Source organism: Oryctolagus cuniculus, chromosome 16 (genome assembly GCF_051225735.1).
Source record: "Oryctolagus cuniculus isolate XC-2025 breed Fujian yellow rabbit chromosome 16, ASM5122573v1, whole genome shotgun sequence".
In the NCBI taxonomy this organism is placed as follows: domain Eukaryota; kingdom Metazoa; phylum Chordata; class Mammalia; order Lagomorpha; family Leporidae; genus Oryctolagus; species Oryctolagus cuniculus.
In genome coordinates this window covers 2,592,622-2,617,177 of record NC_142882.1, presented here as the reverse complement: position 1 = coordinate 2,617,177, position 24,556 = coordinate 2,592,622, and the positions used below count along the sequence as shown (strand labels likewise).

At 57.7% G+C, this 24,556-nt stretch overlaps 1 protein-coding gene across 5 annotated transcripts in view; it reads left to right on the top strand.

Moving 5' to 3' along the window:
* RFX2 (regulatory factor X2) overlaps positions 1–24,556 on the top strand; it is a 71,689-nt gene that overhangs the window by 23,689 nt on the left and 23,444 nt on the right. For 2 of the 5 annotated variants that reach the window (XM_070058729.2, XM_070058727.2), the window contains exon 2: positions 22,648–22,730. The exons of 1 other annotated variant lie outside the window; for it this stretch is intronic. In XM_070058729.2, the coding sequence (XP_069914830.2) occupies positions 22,656–22,730 (75 nt within the window). In that variant the 5' untranslated portion in view covers positions 22,648–22,655. Of the gene's footprint in view, positions 1–5,883; positions 6,011–22,647; positions 22,731–24,556 lie in introns of those variants that run through there. 2 more of the 5 variants (XM_070058728.2, XM_070058730.2) reach the window with 2 other exon arrangements.

Genomic DNA, 24,556 nt, shown 5'->3' with positions numbered 1-24,556 from the left:
GGCGGTGAGCGGTGAGCGGTGAGCGCTGGCCTCCAGCTCTGGTGTCGCAGCAAAGCCACCTAGAGTGCTTGACTAGTGTCTTGACTTAAATCGCCTCTCTGAAGCAGCACTGTGTCAGTGTATTTTCTTAGAGCAAATTGGGCCGAATTCGTTTGCAAACCTAGACCACCTCCAGCATTTCCCTCTTCGGTGTAGAGTTTTGACTTTAACAAGAACTCTGTTTCGCCCTGTTGACACTGTCGTGGGGATGGAAATAGAATGTCCTTTTGTCGTCTCTGCTCGTTTTGGGATGTTGAGGGGAGATGACAGGTGGAATAAATATTTCTAATTTTATCTTTGATTGCAACATTTTCATTTCTTCAGATTCCTGGGTTGTACCAAGGGGATTTTTTTTAAGATTTATTTATTTGAAAGGCAGAGTTACAGAGAGGCAGAGACAGAGAGAGAGGGAGAGAGAGAGGGAGAGGGAGAGGGAGAGAAAGGTCTTCCATCTGCTGGTTCACTCCCCAAATGGCTACAGTGGCCATAGCTGGGTCCATCTGGAGCCAGGAGCTTCTTCTGGGTCTCCCACACAGGTGCAGGGGCCCAGCACTTGAGCCATCTTCTACTGCTTTCCCAGGCTGTGGTAGAGAGCTGGATCAGAAATGGAGCAGCCGGGACTCGAACCAGTGGCCATATGGGATGCCGGCACTGCAGGAGGCGGCTTTACCTGCTGTGCCTCAGTGCTGCCCCCAAAGGGATCTTTGTTTTTATTTTTAAAGATTTGTTTGTTTATTTGAATGGCAGAGTTAGACAGAGAGAGAGAGAGAGAGAGAGAGGTCTTCCATCCACTGGTTTACTCCCCAGATGCCTGCAACAGCTGGAGCTGAGCCAGGCTGGAGCCAGGAGCCTGGGACTCCATCCAGGTCTCCCACGTGGGTGCAGGGGCACGAGTGCTTCACCATCCTCTGCTGCCTCCCAGACGCATTAGCAGGGAACAGGATGGGAAGTGGAGCAGCCGGGACTCGAACCAGTGCACCAGTATGGAAGGCTGCCGTCAGGGGGCAGCTTAACCCGCTGCACCACAAAGCCCCACTGAAGGGGCCTCTGGCTCAGTTTTCTGTCCCAGACGGATCCAGGTGTTTCTGTCCTGGGGACAGTTAGTGACAGATTCTTCCCCTGAAACAGGATGGGCTCTCCTCAGCTGGGCTGAGCCCGCCATCGTCCGGGGCGGGAGAGTTGTGCTTTGGGAGCTTGCCCAGAAAGATGCCTGGCCGCCGCGTTTCTCTTGCGTTATGTCTTGGTAATCTCGCGTGGTTCAAGCACAGCTTAGCAAGAAGTACACCTTGACTTCTCTGCGTGACCCTGGAAGTGTCCTCATTTTGTGCATTTTTGCATTCGCTTGGCAAGAGCAACAGTTGGGTTTGTTCAACGCCATTTCTAGCTCAGCGCGAGCGTGCCTCATCTCAGAAACCCGGAGTCCCAAATCCAGCCCCTTCGAGCGCCCATGTGAAGCTGTCGGTCGGGAGTTCCACGCTGGACCTCGTGGGACAGGTGACGGGCAGAAGCAGGCACCCTGGAGACAGTGTAGATGGTCACCTTCAGGCCGCGCGGCTGTGAACTTCCCGTGTGGACTTGGGTCCCGTGCCCAGGATGTCTCATCACGTGTGTGCAAATATTCCAGAATCGGGAGCACTCCTGGCCCCGGGCGCTCAGCCTGTAAGCCCTGGAAAGATCTGTGCTGTGGGTGGATTTTTCTCTATGGCGTCGCAGCCATAGAGAAAGCCGTGACAAAGTGCGTCGTGTGTGGACCTAAGGGAAAGATGGGTGTCTGCCCCCGTGGAGCCTGAACCTGTGTGGGGGCAGGTGTCGGTCCTTGAGCACCCCAAAGTCCAGAGAGGCCGTCTCCGAGCCCGGGGTCTGCTGGGAACAGCCAGGCCCCACCTCCAGCTCCAAGCTACCCTGGTAGTCCTCACGGGCCGCCACTCTGGTTACTGGGGACTGACTGGGAGTAGACGGGGGGTTCTGGGGCCCAGAAATGGGCTTGGGAACTGGGACCTCCTCTGAGGGAGGAGGTGACTCAGTGGCACCCGTCTCCTTGCACCTGCTGGCCACTGCCCTCCTCTCCCAAACAAGTAGACCATGGGCCGTGCGTCGGGTCTGGCCAGCCCCTCTCCTCTTCTGCAGGGCGGCCCACTTGTCCCATCGGGCAGGTTCCCCTAACAGTCTTTATTCTCGCTCATGAGCCAGTTCCCTCCCACTGAGCCCCTCCCACCAGAATACCCACCGGCGCTGCCCATTTCCCCAGAAGCCCTCTGTCAACCTTGCCCTCCCACTGCCCCCTGGGCCTCTCCCTCCCTCTCCTGCAGGGTCCTCGGAAGAGCCGCCTGCCCCTCTAGACTGCAGCTTCTCTCCACGTGGGCTCTCTGGAACCCATGGAGTCCATACTGCTCCCCTGGACCTGCCCGGTCATGGTCACTGGTGGTCCGCTCAGCCCCAGACCCACTCGGCTCTCAGGACACCACCTGCTTGTGCTTCTTTGGCCTCCTCTTCTCAGGCTGCTTTGCTGGACTCCCTCTTCTTTAGGAGCTGTGAGTGGTAGACATCCCCAGAACTCAGCCTGGGCCTCTGCTCTCTGCTGTCCTTTAGTGATACCATCTCATGGTCCTAAATAGGCCATTGATACACTGCTGGCTCCCACCATGCCTTCTATGCACCGATGACTCCAACCCACATCCTCCATATACTGATGCTCCAGTCGTGTCTTCAGTACACTGATGGTTCCAGCTCACAAGATGTATACACTGATGGCTCCAGTCGTGTCATCTGTACACTGATGGTTCCAGCTCACAAGATGTATACACTGATGGCTCCAGTCGTGTCTTCAGTACACTGATGGTTCCAGCTCACAAGATGTATACACTGATGGCTCCAGTCGTGTCTTCAGTACACTGATGGTTCCAGCTCACAAGATGTATACACTGATGGCTCCAGTCGTGTCATCTGTACACCGATGGCTCCAGCTCATGTTAGCTACACACCGATGCTACATCCTAGAACATGAATACCCTGACAGCTCCAGTCTTGTCATCTGTACACTGGTGGCTGCATCCCATCCCTCAACCCTCCCCTAGACTTGCATACCTACCCACTGTCTTAGCATCCCAGTTTGGCTAAAAGTCTCTCCATACCCTTAGAGTTTGACTCCTACACCGTACCCAGTCCTGCTCCTGCGCTTCCCTGACCCCACCCTTCACTTGCCATAGCCTTGGAGCCACCCCCGTTCCTTCTCCCTAATCCACATCCCCCCAGCAGCCAGCCCAGTGTCTCTCCAGCCTCTGCCTGCTCCGACCCAGGCCAGGTCACCATCTCTTCGCTGCCACCCTTTTCCTTCTTTGCCTCTTCTCAACCAAGCAGTCAGAGGGACCCGGTTAAAATGTGAGTCAGACCAGGTCATCTCTGGGCTGCCCCCTCTGATGGCTTCCATTTCACCCCCAGCCAGAGCCAGCTGTCTCCTCCCTGCCTCTGGTTCACCTGCTCCCTCACAGCCGGGCAGTCCTGCCTCAGGACCCTTGCACGGCTGGTCCCTCCCCTAGGAACACCCTCTCCCCAGGTACCCGACAGCTCCGTCCCTTGCTCTCCTCATCTCTTTATGCCATGCACCTGCTCAGGGAGGCACCTGACAGCCTTTAAAAACCTCCTTCCCCTTCCTGGGCTTCCCTGGTCCGCTTCATTTTCCTCCTGGGCTCTTGTCGCTGTCAGACATACTGTGAATGTTCTCTGTCTGCACACACAGACCAGAACATATGCTCCATGAGGGCGTGGAGCTGAGCCACGGTTTACAACTGGGCAGTGCCTGATCCACTGCTGGACGTTCGACAGACGCCTTGTGGTTGAGATCAATGAGTGACAGAACTGGGGTCCCCGGGATCCCCACAGCTGTGTGTCGGGGCCTCCCTTCCGGGCAGAATCCAGCCACCTCCACTGAGCTGTGGCCAGAGTCCTCGGCTCCAGCTGCGGCAATGTCCCCTTAGTCACCTTAGGCCTCGCGGTCAGGGCGGTCCCCACTGCGTGATACGGCTTAGCCACAGCCCCAGGGCGCAGGCTCGGTGGTGCGCAACCGCCTTCCCCTCCTCTCAGGCGAACCCCTGGCTTCTGTCCTGGTGACTCTGGACTCCTCGATGGTGGCTTCAGGAAACAGCTCCTGCGCCCGCACGTGCAGATGGAGGGCACGCGTGCTCGCTGTGTGTGTGTGTAACCTGGAGCGTTACCGCCGAGGCCGCGCGCCTTCCCTCAGAGCGTCCTAAGATCCTTGGGCACCTGTGCCAAAACCAAGACCACGGCCCCCAGCACTCGGCTCCCCTGCCAAGACAGGTGCGCTTCTCCCAGCTCGGGCACGGCGTGCTGGGCGTGCCTTGGATGCAGCCTGCTTTTTCCCAGGGCACAGCCTTGCCGCCTCTTCCCAGGGCTGGGTGCCCCTGTGCGCCACTGCTCTTGGGCGCCTACGTGGCCTGTCTCCCTTGCCTTGAGCAGGGCAGCACAGTGCCTGCAGGCGAAGCCCCTGCCCCGCAGGGCCCGTGCTGAGTCAGCACTTGTGGGTGCCCGTCCCCGGCGCCCGTCCCCGGCGCCCGTGACGACACGCAGTCTTTACTGTGGCATCGGCTCCTCTAGCTCTTAGGTTTTTCAGTTCCGTCTCCAGTTCCTCCCAGTGTGCCTCGAAACACCTGAGCAGTCAGGGACGGGCCCACACTGATGATAAACGGATCCTTTTCCTCTTTCCCTCGGGGCGCAGGAAGGGACCCCGGCTCCCCCAGTCCCTCTGCTGGTGCCTCGCCCCGGCCCCGGCCGGCCGGAGTCGTCCCTCTTGGGCCCTGCGATTCCAGTAAACTGTTTTCCCCACGGTTACTATAGAGAAGAGATTATTTGCCTTTCTCTTCGGGCTTCTGAAAATAATAGATTACATATTTGGGAGGGTTTTTTTTTAGATCTGGTTAGTGTGAGATAGAGGGGGTTGCTCCGGGGATGACATTGTTTGGTTTGGGAAGTACTCTCTTGGTTGCCCGGCAACGGGCGCTTGGAAACGGGAGTGGACTGCGTTGTCCGTGGCAACCGTTGTTACTTAGCAAACAATGAGGTCCCAGCAAACAGCGCCAGGACTGCGGACTCCAGGTTTCAGTTGAACATCTGCATGTATTTTTCTCTGATTGGATTGTGCTTGCGTTTGCTCTGCCTCGACAGGTAGACGCAAGCCCGCTGGGCTTTGGGTGGACGGAGGTGGGTGGTGTGGACCCTCTCCTGTATGACGGGGAGGAATTGCTGAAATAAACTCCTGGCTTCTTAAGTATGGCCTGAGCTGCTCTCAGCCGGAGACTTCTTGTAGTCTTCAGTGGAATGTCTTTTGAAATCTAATTCCTCGTGTTCATAAAGTCATCGGTGGGCTCATCTACCACCATACATCAGTGCTAAAGCCAGACTTTCCCGAGCGCTTTTCCGCGTGTGCTGTCTTCATTGTTGGTGTGGAGAAGATCCAGAAGTGGAGTTGCACCCTGGCCTGCTTGCGCGGCGCCCTTGTCACACGGGGCGGGCTGGCTAGGGGAGGCCCTCGGTTCCCAGTGCCTGCTGCTCCTGCTGAGAGAGAGCTGGGGTCCCCAGGTGACCCTGCACAGGACATGGAGACCGTGCTTATCACCAGACAGGGTGCCCTGGCCTCGGGCACTCAGCAGTCACAGGCTGGACTGTGATCAAAACAGTCCCACTCCCCACCCCCTCGCAGGCGGGGAGAGCCAGAGATAGCGACTGTTTACAGGGCTTGTTGCTTAGGTCAACACGCCCGCCCGAGGTTCATTCACAGCGGGTGACACATTTCTCCCTCTGCCCTGCGCCGCCCCCACAGCCCCGGCTATAAATTGAGAGCTGTTGGCCAGGACAGGTTTCGGTGGGGACTTTAGCCTTCCTTGCTCGTCTCCAGTGCCACCTGGCAGCAGCAGCCGCACAAGTGCCCCGACTCGCCGGCCGCGGCCACGCTCTCGCGGTGAGACTCGCTTCAGTTGCATGAGTTTTTGTTTTTGTTTTTGTTTTTGTTTTCTCCAAGCGCGATGCACTTCGTAGCTGAATGCCCCCGAGACACTGTGCCTTTGCCCTTTTGTGCCAGCGATGCGGCTCGTGTCTCGGGACTATTTAAAGTGTCTGAACAAGCGTCCCAGCTCGCGTTTCCAGCTGATCTAACGGAATGTCACTGGTGTGGGAGCCCGCGGAAGCAAACTTGTTTAAGAGAGAAAGTGGCAAGCTGGATGCTGATGGAGACAGGGACCACCAGTGTGGCCGAGTGTGGCCGGGATCAGAAGCAGCAGGCGCTGGCTCCTGAGGACAGCCCCCAAATTAACCAGAATGCGCGGGAACTTCAAGAAGTTCACCGAAAATGGTGTTACTGGATAAGTTGCTTTGGTTGCAAAAAGTTTTTAAATCAGTGCTAGTTTTTTCGTGATACATATTCTCTGCGAACTTCTTGAAGACCCCTCATATAGATGATTTCAGGAATGATTGGCACCCACATAGGTTTATCTTAAAGTTTTTAAAATTTACTTTGAAAGTCAGAGAGAGAAAGATAACTTTCACCTGCCACTTCACTCCCCAGATACCTAGAGCAGCCAGGGCTGGGCCAGGCTGAAGTCAGCAGCCCAGATTTCAGTCTGGGTCTCCCATGTAGGGGGCAGGGACCCAAGTACTTGGGCCATTCCCTGCTGCCTCCCAGGACCACGGGCAGGAAACTGAATCAGAAGCAGAGCCGGGACTTGAACTAGACACTCTGATATGGGATGCAGGGGACCTCGCTGGCCACCCAAGCAGTATCTTAACTGCCTCAAACTTACCTTTAAAAAAAACAAAGACTTATTTATTTGAAAGGCAGAGTAAGAGAGACAGAGAGGTCTTCCATCTGCTGGTTCACTCCCCAAATGGCTGCAACTGTCAGGACTGGGCCAGGCTAAAGCCAGGAGCCTGGAACTCTGAGTCTCTCATGCAGGTGGCAGGAACTCAAGGACTTGGGCCATCTTCCACTGCTTTCCCAGGGCCCTTAGCAGGGAGCTGGATCGGAAGTGGAGCAGCCAGGGTTTGAACTGGTGCCCATATGGGATGTGGGAGCTTCAGACCAGGGCGTTAAGCTGCTGCGCCACAGCGCTGACCCCTTAGTTCCATTTTCCACAAAACCTTTTGAAGTCTTCTGTGCGTGGTTTTGCCAGAACCTGTGGCCGCGGGATGGTTGTAGATAGTTTTTCTTCAGAAGAAGTGTCAACACAGGGCGATTTTATACCCAGGCCCTTGCATGAGCGAGCCGTTTTTCAGGAATCAGGGCCGTGTTTTTCATTCATCCTGCGGAAGCCTTTTCCCACATTGCACGTTGAGCCTCGGGCCGGTGGCTCTGTCGGAGCTGAAGGGCCTGTGTCTGCCAGGGCCGTGGTGGGGCGACAGGCACCGGGTCCCTCCAGGGCTGCAGGTTTGCTCGGAAATCTTGAATTTGAGCTAGGCCTTCTCCTGTGTTTCTAGACAATTCTGAGATCTTTGAGAATAGAGGTCTTCCATCCTCTGGCTCACTCCCCAAATGCCCACAACAGCCACGGCTAGGCCAGGCTAAAACCAGGAGCCAGGGATAAAACTCTGCTTTTTAAATTCCAGAGTAGACAGAACCGGCGCTGTGGCGTAGCAGGTAAAGCCGCTGCCTGCAGTGTGGGCATCCCATGTGGGCACTGGTTCGAGTCCCAGCTGTTCCACTTCCGATCCAGCTCCCTGCTGTGGCCTGGGAAAGCAGTGGGAGGTGGCCCAGGTGCTTGGGCCCCTGCACCCACGTGGGAGACCCGGAAGAAGCTCCTGGCTTCAGATCAGCGCAGCTCCGGCCGTCGTGGCCATCTGGGGAGTGAACCAGCGGATGGAAGACCTCTCTCTCTCTCCCTCTCTCTGTCTCTGTCTGTCTGTCTGTCTCTCTCTCTCTGTAACTCTGCCTTTCAAATAAATAAATAAGTAAATCTTTAAAAAAAAAATTCCACAGTCAGTGTGGGTGTCCGGCCCGGTGTTAATGCCTCACTTGGGACACCCACGTCCCACGCTGACGTGCCTGGATTCAGTTCCTGGCTCTCGCTCCCAGCTCCAGCTTCCTGGAGGGCGCCCTGGGCAGCAGCAGCCCGAGGGTACCGCGTGGAGAGTGGCTTGGTAACTCTGGAGATGCCATGGCATTGAGCTCGGGGTGATGTCTGGGGCCTGTGTGGTCGGCACGCCTGAAGTGGGTTGACGCCAGGGATGCTGTTGTCCACCCCGTGCCCTGTCCACAGGGCTGGAGTCAGGGGGCCCCCACCTGATGGCAGGGTGACTGCAGAGCGAGATTCGACGCTGCTCAGCACCCCTGCCCTCAACCGAGCTCTCCCGGGGCCGTGCACTTGGTGCTGCCCTGGCCCTGCTCTGGGCATCTCGTCTGTGCCCGCCTGGCAGGTGCATCCCTGTCCTCGCCCTCTCTGTATTGCTCTCGGGGGCTCCCTCTGCAGCCTCAGTGGCCTCCACACCAGAAAGGCTACCGTCTGCCTCGTCCCCTTGAGTCTGGACCACGGCGAGCCACGCTGGCTTGGTTCTGCACAGAGCTTCGAACGGCTGGGGGAGGCAGGACTGGGCCAAAGCCTGGCACATTGAGCTGTTTGGATGGGGCCCTGTGGCCTCCCTTTAAACATCCGCTCAAAACCGGAGGGATCCGGTCTCTGCAGAGTGACAGGAGGCAACGAGGATTCACAAAGCACGCAGGTGCGCAGGTGCGTGCCCACGGGGAGCAGGCGAGGTGTGAGGGCGGAGGCTGGCTGAGGCCGGCCGGGCTGTGGGGGAGGGGCCGTGCTGCTCTGGGGGGCGGGGGGAGTCCCAGGAGGCCAGAGGAGCAGAGCAGGGAGCAGGATGGAAAAGAGGCGGCCTTGGTCGGGGCAGTGGCATCCTGCAGCACCCTCCACCCCTGCATGGCCCCTGTTTGTGGGGAAAGAGAAACGAGGAATACTAAGTGTGGGGGGTGGGGCCGGCATTGTGGCCCAGTGGGTCAGGCCACGGGTGACAGCAGCATCCCGGTGAGTCCCAGCTGCTCCACTTGCAATCCAGCTCCCTGCTAATGCGCCTAGAAGGGCAGCAAAAGATGGTCCAAGTGTGTGGGCCCCTGCACCCATGTGGGAGACCCGGATGAAACTCCTGGCTTCAGCTTGGCCCAGCCCTGGCTGCTGTGGCCATTTGGGGAGTGTGGGGGTTTACAGTTTCTCTCATTACTGAGGATGAATGGCAATCCCTGACTTTTTTTTTTTTTTCAAGATTTATGTATTTATTCCAAAGGGCAGAGTTACAGAGAGACCTTCCATCTGCTGGTTCACTCCCCAGGTGCCCACAAGAGCTAGGACTAGGGGCCAGGCCAAACCCAGGAACCAGGAGCTCCCTCTGGGTCTCTCGTGTGAGTGTCAGGGGCCCACGCACTTGGGCCATCACCTGCCGCACCCAGGGTGTGTAGCAGCAGGAAGCTGGCTTGGAAGCCTGAGTAGCCAGGACTCCAGTATGGGATGCAGGTGCAAACCCGCTGCGTCACAGTGGCTGCCCCTCCCCCCACTGGCTTCTCCTCTGGACCCGCCTTGGTGGGCAGAATGCACTTATCCAACTTGGAGTCCTGTAACCACTCTCATAGGCATCCTACCCTCTGGCTTGGGCCGGGGCAGCAGTGTGTACGGATGGAAAGGGGACTTCCAGCTGGTGTAGGGAAGCAGAGACTTGAACTCTGAGAACTTGTGATCCCTCGCGTCAAGGAGCAACTGTCACAGACCCAGCCCTGCCACCTCCCACCACGCTGTGGCGTGGGCTCACCCCTGGCCTTCGAGCCTTTCTGTGGGATGCTGCTGCTTCCACTGGGGGAGGAGGGGGCAGTGGCTCCCTGCTGGGTCCCACATGCTCTTCCTGGGGCCACGCCCCTTCCTTCTGGGAGCCCCGCCCCTGACTGCAGCTTCCTGCCGGTGCAGCCCCTGGGAGGCAGCAGTGGGGGCTCAGGCCCCTGGGTCCCTGCCTTCAGCCCCAGCCCAGCCCCAGCCGTTGAGGGCATCTGGGGAGTGAACCAGCACATGGGAGCGCTCTCTCTGTGGCTTCTTCAGGAGTAAATAAATATTTTGTTTTTAAAAAAAACAACTGTGCATGGATTTCAAACGTATTGCTCCAAACTTTTAATTCCGTTTTGGCTTCTTGAGGGGCCCGGGCACCTGAGTCCTCTTCATCTTCTCCACCCCTTTCTCGGATGAAGGAAGGAACTGGGGCCAGCGGCCACCCTGGCCAGTGAGTGTCACAGCTGGGCCTGAGCTTGACAGCGTCCTCCTCCCTCTGGGTCTCCCCTGCGCATCTGTTCTTGTTTCTGCAGTGAAGGTCAAGTCCTCTGCCCACGGGGGCTCATCTCCCAGAGGCGGTAGATGCACCTGCTCCCTTCCTTCTGAGGCTCTCTGGGCAGTGGCAGTGACCACGTCCTCATCATCCCGGGAGTGCCCACCGTCTCATCAGCCAAGGTTGCTGCCGCCCTGCCAGCACTGGGGCTAGGACATGGGCGGCCCAGCGGCAAGACTTTGGGAGTCCCTGAGACCCACAGGGGTCCCCCAGGTGGAGCGGGCTGGGAGGCAGCTGGAAACGGGAACTGGAACTGGGGGATCCCGTGGGTGCTGGAGTCGGCGTGCGTCCACACTGAGTGTGACAGCGGGGACGGGGGTGGGCTGTGGGCCCGCGGCCCAGGGCCTGGAGGACAGGGTCCCAGGAACAGTGCTCTGCACTTGACTCAGAGGTCAAGTTCAGACGAGCCCTAAAACTGGCCGGTGAAGACCTCGGAGAGCAGGGGCGGAGAAGTGCAGGGGAAGAGTGGGCAAGGGAGGCGGAGACGCCAGCTTGACACAGACGCCCAGGGAGAGGAGCCCCGGGCTGCGGTGGGCATGGACGCGGTTCTGGGGCAGGTGTCCGGTGAACTTGTCTTGGAGCTGAAAGGGAGCCGGTGCAGGAGCCAGGTCCCGGTGTGAAGGACGCTGCCCCGCGGGACACAGAGGGACGGCCTTCCGGAAGGGGCCGGGAGTAGCGCCTGCAGGCTTTCGCTGGTCTCTGGCAGCAGGCAAGAGGAGGGGGAGGGTGCTGGGGCGAGGGGGCAGAGCCGTCGGGAGTGGTCTGGAGGGCCGGGCCTGCGGGGCGGCTGCAGGTGCGGGCAGCTGTGCTGAGAAGAGCTGCGGAGAGGGCTCTAATCCTGTCTGCGTGCGCGAGCGTCTGTACACGTAGGCCCCGGCTTTCGCTGTCAGAGGCGCTGAGCTCTGCCAGTGGGGAGTCGGTAGGCCTCCTGCTTCATAGGACAGCAAAAAGTCAAGAAAATTGAAGTGTCCTAGAGTGATCTTGGCCATGTCTCTCCTGTTAGCCTCTGTTGGGTGATGCGTGTTTGTGTACACACATGTGTTCATGGGTGTGTTGTGTGTGCATATGTGTGCAGGAGCTGGCGTGTGTATGTAGGTGTCTGTGTGTTCTGTGTGTCTGTGTGTGCATATCTGGGTTCCTGGAATATGTGTAAGTTTGTAGGTGTCTGTGAACATTTGTGTGCCTGGGATATATGTGTGTATATGTGTGTCTGTGTGTGCACATCTGGGTGCCTGTGTGTGTGTGTAGGTGTCTGTGCACATCTGGGCACCTGGGTGTGTGTGTGTGTGTGTGTAGGTGTCTGTGTGCACATCTGGGTGCCTGGGTGTGTGTGTGTATGCACATTTGTGTGTGCCTGAGGTATGTTTGTGTGTGTAGGTGTCTGTGCACATCTGGGCGCCTGTGTGTGTGTGTGTGTAGGTGTCTGTGTGCACATCTGGGCGCCTGTGTGTGTGTGTAGGTGTCTGTGTGCACATCTGGGTGCCTGGGTGTGTGTGTGTGTGTAGGTGTGTGCAGATCTGGGCACCTGGGTGTGTGTGTGTGTAGGTGTGTGCAGATCTGGGCACCTGGGTGTGTGTGTGTGTAGGTGTGTGCACATCTGGGTGCCTGGGTGTGTGTTTGTGTAGGTGGCTGTGTGCACATCTGGGCGCCTGGGTGTGTGTGTGTGTGTGTGTGTGTGTAGGTGTCTGCACATCTGGGTGCCTCTGTGTGTGTGTGTGTAGGTGTCTGTGTGCACATCTGGGCACCAGGGTGTGTGTGTGTGTGTGTGTAGGTGTCTGTGTGCACATCTGGATGCCTGTGTGTGTGTGTGTGTGTAGGTGTCTGTGTGCACATCTGGGCGCCTGGATGTGTGTGTGTGTGTGTGTGTGTAGGTGTCTGGGTGCACATCTGGGTGCCTGGGTGTGTGTGGGACGATTCCCATGTTCACCCCCAAGGACAGAGCCTGTCTGGCAGCACCACTCTGCCTGTGGCTCCACTCGCTCTCACCTGGTGAACTTCGGGGCACCCCCAGCCCAGGGAGAGTTTCCGTTTCCTGGAAACCAAGGTTTACAGAGTTGAAGTCATTACTAGTAAGCGATGGAATTGGGTCGCAGCCAAAGGAGGCTCTGTGGGGTGAAGATGCCGGTGCAGGCGCGGGTTTGAACGCAGCTTCCCCGTGTGCACCTCCAGCTGATGGCTCTGCAGTCAGGCCCCTCCCGGACGAGGCGCCTGCCCTGTGCCTGTCCTGCAACTGTCCTGCGCCACCCTGTGCCCACCCTGTGCCTGTCCTGCACCCACCCTACGCCTGCCCTGTGCCTGTCCTGGGCCTGTCCTCTGCCACCCAGTGCCTGTCCTGCGCCCACCCTACGCCTGCCCTGTGCCTGTCCTGCACCACCCTGCGCCCACCCTGTGCCCACCCTGTGCCTGTCCTGCACCACCCTGTGCCCATCCTGGGCCTGTCCTCTGCCACCCAGTGCCTGTCCTGCGCCCACCCTACGCCTGTCTTGGGCCTGTCCTGCACCACCCTGCGGCCACCCTGGGCCTGTCCTGCGCCACCCTGCGCCCACCCTGGGCCTGTCCTGGTGTTGGCTCCTGCGGCCACCCAGGGCCCGCTTCTCTGCTCTGCCCCGATGGGGAAGGTTTGGCTGCCGAGAAGAAAACAGGAACGAAAGCCCGTTCCTAGCGGAAGGGAAAGGAAATGAGTTTTGAAGATACTTTGTTTCGGAGGAGCCTGGAGCAGCTCCGATCCGTGAGGCCTGTTGCTGCAGTGCAGAAGCCCCCACAGAGGCTGGAGCCTGGGGAGTGACGGGGACCTGGTAGTGCTGGCACGCGGGGAAGCGGCCCGTCCCGGGACACGGCAGGCGCGGTGGACACAGCGGTCCTCTTCCAGCCTCCGGCGCATCGTTCCTCTACCTCCGCACTCCCCGGCCGGCTCCCTTGTAGTGACTGCCCTGTGGGTCCTCCCCAGAGTGCCTGTGCAGAGGGAAGACACCCATCACCTGCTGGGGGCGGGTGAACTCTGGTGCCGTCTGGGTGCCCCGAGCCTGAATTGGTGGCCTGTGTCTCCCCGGAGTCCAAGCTCTTTCTCAGCCAATCAGAACAAAGGTAGCCGAAAACCCGCCTTGCAGGCCCCTCCCTCCCCCACCCCCCCATGACACAGTGTTGTCTAAATATTGATGAGGCCTGGGGGCAGGTGATGGCTGCCCAGGGCACTGGAGGAGCAGGAATAGAAAGGAGATGGCTTAAGGTCGCGGTGAGTCAGCCGCAGCCAGGAACAGGCCCAGGAGCGCGCAGGCTTCGCTGCATTTCCTCTCGGCTGTTACTAGGCGATGGGAGTATTTTCCTGTAAACACAGCCTCTCTTCCTTTGTGCCCGGGCACATCCATTCATCCCGCTGTCAGCCAGCGCAGCCTCCTCTGCCCCCCACATAAACTCAGGAAACCACGCAGAGGCCCCCGGGACGTCCCCCTGGGCCCTGGGCTCAGCAGCGGCTCCCGCAGGTCAGGCCCAGACTTTGTTCCTCCAAGGCCGGACGCCCCCTTGTGGGTTCCAGACTCTGGTGCTCCCACCGGATTCTGAGCTGCCGGCTGTTTCTCACCTGCGCTTACCTCGGACCCCAGGGCACTGAAGCCGCACTCCGGCTGTGTTCCCGTTGGCCAGCCTGGTGAGGCGGGCGGCGTGGTGTCACCACCCCTCTCCTTTTCCCTGGCTGTTCTGAGGCTCCTGTCACCCCAGCCCCAGGGGCTGTGGGGTCCCTACCATGGGGTGGGAGAGGGGACAGAGGAGGGTGACAGAGCAAGGGCGGGAGGCGGGGGGGGGGGGGTGAGTCCCAGGAGTGAGGGCAAGTTCAGGGTCACAGTGACCCCTGCTGCACGTCCTGCCGTCTCTGGATCTGTGTGACTTCACGTGGCCTGGGACTCAGAGACGCCCATGTGCACAGGGCCCCAGCCGCCTCCCCGTCTGGATCCAGCCCCGCACCTTCTAGGAGCCCTGCCCTCCCCTAGCCTGGGACCGGCGTGTGCTGAGAGCACAGGACAGTGCCTGCTGTGTTTGCGTGGGAGCTGGCGGCATTGCTGAGCGCTTGTTTGACTTTCCTATGGACTCTCCCACGTCTCCCGAGCGGACATCCAGGGAACCCCTGCTGCCCGTTCCCAGGCATTTCATGCCAGCTGGACCCCACCCGGACCCCACCCTCCTCTCTGGTGCATTTTTCCTACAGGGCGTTTTGTTGTTGTTTAGTTTATGTACAGTCAGTGCACAAACCTTGGCTGGCAAATTTTGGCAAACAGGTGCACCAAGGACCCCATGCCCTGTTCATATGGAATGTGTCCCACTCCCCGGAAGGTTCCACCCGTCCCTTCCTGATCACTCCCTGCCCTCCATGGTGGGGGGCTTCTCTGCTCATGCTAGGTCAGTTTTTATCTGTTCTGCATGACTCATTGGTTTGTGACACTGAAGAGCATCCCAGCAGTGTTCCTCCATTGGAGTCCTGGCTGTGCCTTTGGGTTTTTCCTGTGTTAGTGGTTGCTTTGGGGATTACAACAGATACTTTTAAGTTATCACAGTCCACTTCTCCTGATAAAGAGAATTTGAGTTATTTCTACTCTCTGGCTACTGTGAATAAAACTGCTACAAGCATCCATGTCCACTTTTTTTTTTTTTTTTTTTTTGAGGACATAGGTTTTCATGTCTCTTGGAACAGGAGGGTACCTCAAAAAGATCATGAGAAAAATGGGTTTGTAAGTTTACTTTTGGTGCAAAAACATTCTGCAATACATGCATAGTTTTTCCCGTAATACACATTGTGTGTGAGCTACTTGAAGACCCCCTAGTACCCAGGGGCGTCTTTGAGCTGGAGGCGGGGTTAGCCTCCTGACGCTCTGCCGAGTGGTTCCCATCCGCGGGGGCTCAGGTGCTGTCAGGCAGGCTTATCTGGGCGTCTGGTGGCGGTCCTCCATGCTGACCTGGCACGTCCTTGGTGACTGGTGCATTCTAGGAGCCAAGCACCACCCTGTCTCGTGTACTTTCGGGACATTTCTGTCTTCTTTCATGTCAGGTCTTGCCCATTTTCATATTGGTTATCTGGTTAGTACGGGATTGTGGGAGCTGTTCATACTACAGGTAAGAGACCTTTATCAGATGCACGTTTTGCAAATATTTGCTTCCAGACTGTGCCTGTCCTAGTCATATTCATGCTATGGAGGTTTTTTTTTTATTATTTAAAAGAGCAGGGGCTTTAAATTTTGATGAAATCTGATTGATTTTTTTAATGCTTATTGCTTTCTGTATCTTGAGAGACCTTTGCCTAACCCCCTGTGTTTTTCTCTTTGAGAAATTTCCTAGTTTTAGCTTTTAGGTGTAAGTCTGACCTTTATGTGTGTGGTGTGAGGAAGGGGTTGAAGTTCACTTTTTCCCTCGTGTGGACATCTTGTTGATCTGGTACTACTTTTTTTCTTTTTTTGACAGGCAGAGTGGACAGTGAGAGAGAGAGACAGAGAGAAAGGTCTTCCTTTGCTGTTGGTTCACCCTCCAATGGCCGCTGTGGCTGGCGCGCTGCAGCCGGCGCACCACGCTGATCCGATGGCAGGAACCAGGTACTTATCCTGGTGTCCCATGGGGTGCAGGGCCCAAGCACTTGGGCCATCCTCCACTGCACTCCCTGGCCACAGCAGAGAGCTGGCCTGGAAAAGGGGCAACTGGGACAGAATCCGGTGCCCTGACTGGGACTAGAACCTGGTATGCCGGCGCCGCAAGGCGGAGGATTAGCCTAGTGAGCCGCGGCGCTGGCCTGATCTGGTACTACTTTTAAAGACTTTTCTTTCTCTGTCGAATAGCTTTGACTCCGAGGGGGGCTGGCGCTGTGGCACAGCGGGTTAACTAGCCATTCGCTGTGCTGGCAGTGGTGGTTCAAGTCCCAGCTGCTCTGCTCCCAATCCAGCTCCCTGCTAATGCACCTGGGAAGGCAGCGGATGATGGCCCAAGTGCTTGGGCCCCTGTCACCCACATAGGAGACCCAGATGGAGTTCCTGGTTCTGGCTTCAGCCTGGCCTAGCCTTGGCTGTTGTGGCCAATTGGGGAGTGACCCAGCAGATGGGAGATCATGCGCTCTCTCTCTCTCTCTCTCTCTCATTACTCTGTCTTTCAAGTAAATAAACACATCTCAAAAAAAAAATCAATTGAGGAAGGAAAGAGCTGTTGCTCCATTAGGGGAGAAAAGTCAGTTGACACATGATATGATTGTGTTGGCCATGTAGTGCTGTGTTTAATTTATTGATATTTTGTTCTTTTTATGTGTATTCATTAGCGATATGCCCTACGTGCTCTTCCTGCAATGTCTTCAGCAAACTTTGGTCTCAGAGGTTTCCAGCCTCATGAAATGAGTCGTGAAGCGTTCCTCATTCTACCTTCTCACAGATTCTGTGTCTTAATTCCTTTTTTAGTATTTGACAGTGGTCAGCACTGGAACTGTCTGGCCTGAAGTTTTCTTTGTAGGTTTATATGACATTCAGATTTTTCTATTTCCTTTTATGTCAGTTTTGGAATATTGTATTTTTCAAAAAGGTGTTTATTTGATCTAAGCTGGTGAATTTACTAGCTAAAGTTTTCACGCTAGTTCCTCTATTTCATTTTGGCTTCTCTAGGATCTGTAGGGTATATCTCATTTCATTCCTGATGGTCAGAAAATTGTTCTTTCTTTCTTCTCTTTTCTTTCTCATCAATCTTTCTGGGCTTTGTCAATTTTTTTTCTTAAGTGTTTTTAGGGCAGTTTTGGGCTCACAACAGATTTGAGTGGAAGGTACAGAAATTTCCAGTGTACCTCCTGCCTCTGTGTACACGGCCTGCCCCGTGACCAGCACCCCCACCCTATGCCCAGTGGGGTGCACTGGCTCCAGCTGACGGCGCATGGACACAGCATTGTCACCCAATGTCAGGGCCGCTCTTGGTGCTGCACAAGTGTAGAATGGCACAGCCACTTGGCCAGCCCCCTTGGTGCTCTGCCCCACCCCCCACCCCCCACCTATAACCTTTGCAGCCACCGGTCGTTTTGCTGACTTTGTCGTCTGCCTTCTTTCTCCGAGGTGTCCTAAGAGGGGCTCACGTGTGAGCAGCCTCTCTGACTTGGCCATGGCGTGTCTGGGTCCCCGTGCCTTTTCCTGGCTTATTGCTCACTTCATGTTTTAAGAAATATTGATTGTGTGTTTATTTTAAAATCTAAAAACTTATTTTCACTTTATTTGAAAGAGAGAGAAGCAGCAGACAGACGCACAGGTCTTCCACTCAGTGTTTCACTCCCCAAATGCCTCACGCATCTGGAGCTGGGCCAGGCTGCAGCCAAGGGCCAGGGACTCCGTCGGCCTCCCAGGTGGGAGGCAGGAACCCAGCTGCTCCCAGGAAGTGGAACTGGACTCAAGCCCACGCACTCGGTGTCCCAGGGGCGTCTTGACCGCTCTGCTAAACACATGCCCAGAAATCTCAGTTTTTAGAGCACGTGATTTGTTTGAGAGGCAAAGAGAAAGAGGCTGACAGACCAAGAAACTGCCATCCGCGGGTTCACTCCCCAAATGCTGGCAACACTGGGGCTGGGCCAGGCTGAGGGGGGAGCTGGGGACCCAGTCCGGGTCTCCCACGTGCGTGGCCGGACCCCAAGTGCTTGAGCCATCTTGGCCAGCTCTCGGGGTCTGCCCTGGAGGGAGGCTGGAGTCGGGAGCACAGCCTGATGGAGATGCAGGCATCGTAACTGCTCCGCCAGCTGCCGGCTCCCAGGAATCGCAGGTTGGAAGGAATGCTGGTCTTAATCATTTTCTCCCTTGTTTCTGGAGTTTTTTTGTGTCATTGATTTTGTTCTTTATTATTCTCCTACTTAAGTTTAATTTGTCTTTTTTAGTAGCCAAAGATTGAAAACTTAAGTGGTTGATTTTTAAGTCTTTTTCCTAATATAAGTACACACAGCTAACCATTACCTGTCAGCACTGCTGTAGATGCATCCCGCAAATTTGGTATGTGATGTTTTCATTATCATTCAGTTCAGAATATTTTCTCATTTCCCTTGGTGCTTGTTCTCCGGCTTATGAATAATTTTAGAAGTGGATTTTATTTTTCTAAATATATGGTAATTTTTAAAGCTATATTATTGGGCTGGTGTTGGGATACAGCTGGGCAAGCCGCCTCCTTTGACACCAGCAGCCCACTTGAGCACTGACTCCAGTCTCTGCTGCTCCACTTCCGATCCAGCTCCCTGCTGGTGCATCTGGGAAAGCAGCGGAAGATGGCCCAAGTGCTTGGGACTCTGCCACCCACGTGGGAGAACAGGATGGAGCTCCAGGCCCCTGGCGGAGTCTGGCCACTGCGGCCATTTGGGGGAGTGAACCAGCAATGGAAGATGTCTCTCTCCCTCTCCCTCTCTCTCAACCCTGCCTTTCAAATAAGCAAATAAATCATTTTATAATATGTGTTATTGTTTTTCCTGCGTTACGGTCAAAGTATATACACGTGCTCTGTGTAATTCTAGCCTAGAAGTGCACTGAGACTTGCTTGACAGCCCAGAGGAGTCATCACAGGGAATCTTCCACGTGCACCTGGGCCGGGCGTGCGGATCTTGGCGGCTGTGCTCTCTGAACGGGGTCAGTGCGGCTGACGACGCCGTGCACGCGTTCTGCGTCCTGGCTGTTTTCGTTTAGCTCTTCTGCTCCAACCACTGAGTGAAGATGCTTTAAAATTTCCAGCTGTGCCCATCTGTTTCTTCCTTTAGTTCTGTAACGTTCGCTCCATGTATTTTGAGCTGTATTCCCACATGTCCACATCTCTAATGACTATGCCCTCCTGACAAGTTGATAATTTTGTCACGATGGGGTTTTCCCTCCAGTGACAGGCCCTGCCCTGGCCTCTGTCTGTGGTGCCTCCAGTCACAACCCTTGTTTTGAAGTCTGTTTTGTCTGACCATTGTGGCCACTGCGTCTTCTCCAGGTTGGCGTATGCAGAGTGTCTCTCCATCCGTTAGTCTCAGCCTGTGTGAGTCTCCTGCTTAGAGAGGGCTTCTGTGAGGAGCAGGCAGTGGGATCCTGTCATTATCCAGGTTGGTCATCTCCACCTTTTTTTTTTTTTTTAATATTTTTTTTTATTTATTTGAGAGTCAGAGTTACAGAGAGAGATGGAGAGATTGAGAAAGAGGTCTTCCATCCGCTGGTTCACTGCCCAAGTGGCCGCAATGGCTAGGGGTGGGCCAGGCCAAAGCCAGGAGCCAGGAGCTTCCTCTGGGTCTCCCACATGGGTGGCAGGGACCCAAGCACTTGGGCCATCACTGCTGCTTTCCAGGCACGTCAGCAGGGAGGCAGATAGGAAGTGGAGCAGCTGGGACTCCCACATGGGACGCTGGCACAGCAGGTGGCAGCTTAACCCACTGTGCTGCAGCACCAGCCCGCATCTCTGCCTTTTCATTCAAGTATTTAGTCTGTTTACATTTAACGTTGTACTGGTATGCCTGGACTTAGTAAGAGTCTGTTGATTCTTCTATTTGTCTTCAGCTGTCCATACGTACATAGAGTTCCGGCTACTACTGTGTGTGAAATACCAGATCCGATCTGCCCCGCCCTCTGTGCTGTGGTCAGACAGATCACATCTGCGCAGGAGGGGGTCTCGGGTTGTTGAATCCTGCATTGTGTCACGTGTACGTGGTCTTTACTCCTTTCTGTAGGCCCCGGTTGCCGTCCGCTATCTCGTCCCTCTCTGAAGAGCTTCTGTGTGCAGTGTAGGCTGCACAATTCCGCAGGCTTTGTTGACCTGCCCCCCCCCCTCCATTGGAGATGTCGTCCCATTGTCCTGTGGTTGCCAGTGTCCCTGATGAGAAGTCAGTGTCACCCGTGCCGACGTTCCCGAGCGTGAAACACAGCCGGCTCAGCGCCTCCTCCGCTCGCTGGGACGGTCTAACTGTGGCACGCCTAAGAGGGTGTCCTTTGTGTTTTTCCTGTGTGGCTTGTGGACCTTCAGGGTGCTGTCTTTTACCGAGTTGAAGAGGTGTTTGGCCGTTGCTGCATATTTGTTCTCCGGCCTCCTGGAACTCAAGTTGCAGGTGTGTGGACAGCTTGTCCGCTTCTTCTCTTGTTCTCCAGATGGGGTGAAGGCTCTGGATTCACCTCCACGTCCTAGCCTCCAGCCCCTCGCCTCTCTGATCAGCCGTGGAGCACACCCAGCGACGTGTTCATGTCGGTTCCTGGCGCCCCAGCTGGGCGTGCTCCGTGTGCGGTCGCCACGCGCCCTCCTTGCCGTCCTGAGCGCTGTGTCTGTGGCTGCCGTGGGCCTGACCGCCCCGTGTCGTCTGCGTTATCTAGAGTCGGGTCGCCTGTTCCTGTTTCTCCTCCCAGCTCGTGATTTTATCACCACGAACGGTGTGCTGTGGAATCCTGGGGTCCCCGGCTGCCCTCAAACCCTCCCTGCGGTGGCCGGCAGCTGAAACGACCGCGTGGTTTCTATCAGCGGTTGGTTCTCCCCGGGACGCACTTGTGGGGCTCAGTCGGCAGCACGCAGTTGGAGAGGATTATGCGGGCGGATGTGAGGGCCCCCTCTGGCTCTCTCTCGCTCTTCCAGGATTTCTACTCCCCCTGCCCCACACATTGTGAGCTCTGCCTTCAGGCCCCCCCCCCCCCCCCCCCCCAGCACGTGTAGGTCAAGGCTGCCGCAAGCAGGAAGCCGCGGCCTCGCGATCTGGCCTGCAGACTGCACGGTGCAGGGAGCCTGCCTGTGACGTGGGGTGCCCTGCCTTCTAGAAGGTGTGTCCTGGCCACAGTGAGTGGACCATGGTCTCGCCACTTGTCCCTCGCACGCCCACAGGCCGTGGGGCAGAAAAGTCTCCCCGTGGAAGGAGCAGCGGGTCCCAGGTCAGCCTCGTGGCCGCGGTGCGTTCTGTCCTTGGAGCCCCCTGGTACACGGTACCTAGTTCTTGGCTTCAGGTGGCAGCACGGGGCCGCCTGAAGTGCTCAGCACCGTGGGCAGGCGCCCACTGCTGCAGCCAGCAGCGGAACAACGCCGAGGGAGAGAGGGAAAGAGCCGGCCGCATTGGCCTGAGGCCCAGGTGGAGCCCAGCCGTCCCCGCGGGGCTCTGGGGACACCTAGTGGTGAGGATGGAGCCGCACGCCCGGAGCCGCCGATGCCACTGGCTTCAGAGGGGAGTCGCGATGTGAAGGCCCAGCCCCCCACAAAGGCGGGGTTCAGCCCGCACACTTGCTCTCCGACACACCCCCTCTCCGCTCTCCTTAGGAAAACCCGTTTAATCTGTTCACAGCTTTGCTTTACATTTTAAAGGAGGCAGTGTCTTTTCTCACTCATTCTTAGATGTGGGAATGCTTGGCGTGATAGAGAAACACAAGAATTCTAGCAGGGTCAGTGTTGCCTAGCGGGCTTGGGATGCCCGTATGGGAGTGCCTGGGACTGAGCCTCCTCCTCCCACCCAGCTCCCTGCAGTGCACCTGGTGCTGGCTCTGGTACTTGGGTCCCTGCCACCCACGTAGGCGACCAAGATAAAGTTCCCGGCTCCTGGCCTGGGCCTGGCCCAGACCTGGCTGTTGCGGGATTTGGGGAGTGACCCACCAATGAGGCGTAACTTGTTCTCCTCTCTCCCTCTCCCTCTGCTTTTCAAATGAGCTTTTGGTTACTGTGTTCTGATTGTGCTGTCGGGTCCTCACCATGCCCCATGAGGCAGGCGCCATGGAGACTGCAGGCTTGGGGGTGGCAGCCGGGGCCAGGCGGGCGCGACAACAGCCCCCCGTGAGCCTGCCTGTGTCACTGCAGCTCGGATGCTGCGGGCCCCTGACTGCTCAGCCAGTGGAGACTTGACTTTCAGGTCTTCCTGAAGGTTTTAGTCTTCCACTTGGTCCCGATGCTGAACGCATCTTCTGGTGAGAGCTAGAGAGAGAAGACAGGGGGGCTCCATCCGGTCTCCCACGTGGGGGCAGGGACCCGACTGCTGGGGCCATCACGGCTGCCTCCCAGGGTGTGCGTGAGAGGGCGCAGGACTCGAGCCGGGCATGCGACCTGGGACGCGGGCGTCCCCAGCAGTGCCTGAACTGAGTCAGCTGCCCGCCTGTGTGGACCGTCCACACTGCCTAGTTGAAGGACGCATGCTCCCAGCAGCAAGGGAACAGTTCCGTGCGGGCGTTCGCCGAGGTGGTTTCCCTGCAGGCTCCGTGGGGCTGCTCCTCAGCCTTGAACTTGGACTTGCCTGGGCTTCCTGTTGCGGCTCCGCCCACTCAACCTCTCTCCGCCTCTCTTCAGAACAGAGCATGCAGAATTCCGAGGCTGGATCCGACTCGCCCGCGTCCGTGGCCCTGCGTCCCGCGCCGCCGGCCTCCCCGCAGGTAACCACAGCCCCGTTAGCCGGGAGCTGGAGTGAGGAAGGAGAGCAGGCACTGAGATGTGGGGCACGGGCCGCTCGCCTGCCCGGAAGAACAGACCTTTACCACCCGCAGAGAGGGCCCCCTGTGCTCTGGATTCTCCACCACGATTGGCCAGAGCCAGAAAGTAGCGATAGCCGCACAGGAAGTGACGGATGGGACTGCCCGGAGCGGACCAGAGGCCCGAGAGAGGGTGCAGTGGTCCGCCGAGGCCAGGAGCGCGTTCACGGCAGCCGAGCGGCGGCGAGGGCAGGAGACCTCGCCCGGCAGAGCTGCAGGCCTCGGGGCGCTCTGCTCACTGGCGCTGGGCCCGGGCGCTGGGCGGTCTGCTCTCTGCCGGCAGGGCCACCAGCACGCTGAGGCCAGATTGATTGCCTTGCTCCCTGGAACCCGGGCCCGAGGGCCCGCCCCTCGCCCGGTGCCCCCGCGCCTGGGCGGACTCCGGCACCACAGCCGTCACAGCTCCGCCATGGGGGGTCGCCCGTGCCTGCTGCTCTGTGTGTGGACATCTGTCTCCATGTGTCCAGCCCGCCCTGCCTCACGGCTCCCGGGCTTGCCCGGCTGGAGGAGTTTTGCTCTGTCCCTGGGAAGTGTCCCCTCCCCGATGTGGCAGAGACGGAATGTCCTCGCTGTCCCAGTCTCCTCAGGCTCCAGCTCACAAGGCCACCCAGCCACCAGCTGGACGTCCGTGCCCCTAGTGTGCTCACTCAGCCGCGCCTCTGAGACAGAACCCGGCGGTACAGAATTCACCCTTCCACAGCAGTTAGTGGGTTTCCCGTGTTGGTGGAGTTGTGCAGCCGCCACCGCCATCTAGTTCCAGAACTCTCATCACCCAGAAGGAAGCCCGCCCCTGAGCACTCGTCCCCTCCCTCTCTGCAGCCCCCGTCTCTGTGGACCCACCTGTGCTGGGCGTGCCTGTCAGTGCGCGGCGTGGCTTTTGTGTCTGCGTCTCTCCCTTGGCGTGACGTCCTCGGTCCCCCCCCCCCACCCCACTGTCGCAAGTGCCGGTGCCTCGTCCGTCCGTGTTCCTGGCTGCATTATGTTCCAGCGCTTGGGTGGGCGCCGCTGTGCTGCCTGTTCATCCTGTCCACGTCTGTTCCGTCCGCGTTCTCTGTGTCTCTGGCTGGAGCTCAGGCGGGCGGGTCCCTGTGCATCTTCCTAACACACAGCGCCGGCTTCAGCAGGGGTGGAAGCGTCCTAGCCAGGACCCTGTCATGCTGTAGTGACATTCCCCAGACGCTAGAGGGCAGTGCGTCCTCGTGCTCCCTGCTGCGGGAATACAGCCTGGGGGGGGGGGGGGGGGCTACGCCGACACCCTGCTCCTGTGGCTCTCCTGACCCTTCGTGCTTTTATCGCTTTGTGTGGCCCATCATCCCCAGGCCACAGCCGCAAAGCCACACAGCAAAGGCGACGTAGCCAGCAGAGAGCGGTGGAGGAGAGGGAGGGCCCAGATGCAGGAAACCCGGGTTCGAGCCCTGGCTCTAGAACTTGCTATTCAGAGGCCACAGAGGTGACTGGGCCCCCGTGGCCTTCCTTCTCCCTGTGTGTGAAACAACCAAGTCCCAGGTGGGGCGGGTAGCCAGGCCGCCCGCGGATCCCCCTTCCCCTGCAGCGCGGCTGCTCGTGTGCGCGTGGTGCATGGAGGGGCGCTCGCACCTGTGCACTGGGGTCTCGTGTGTCTGCTCCGGACGGCGGGGGCATGTCTGTCCGTCCGTCTGCCCGTCTCAGCCCTGCCCTGCCCTCCTCCCGAGCCCACCAGTTCTCCTGAGGCAGCGGCGGGGCAGGCGCCT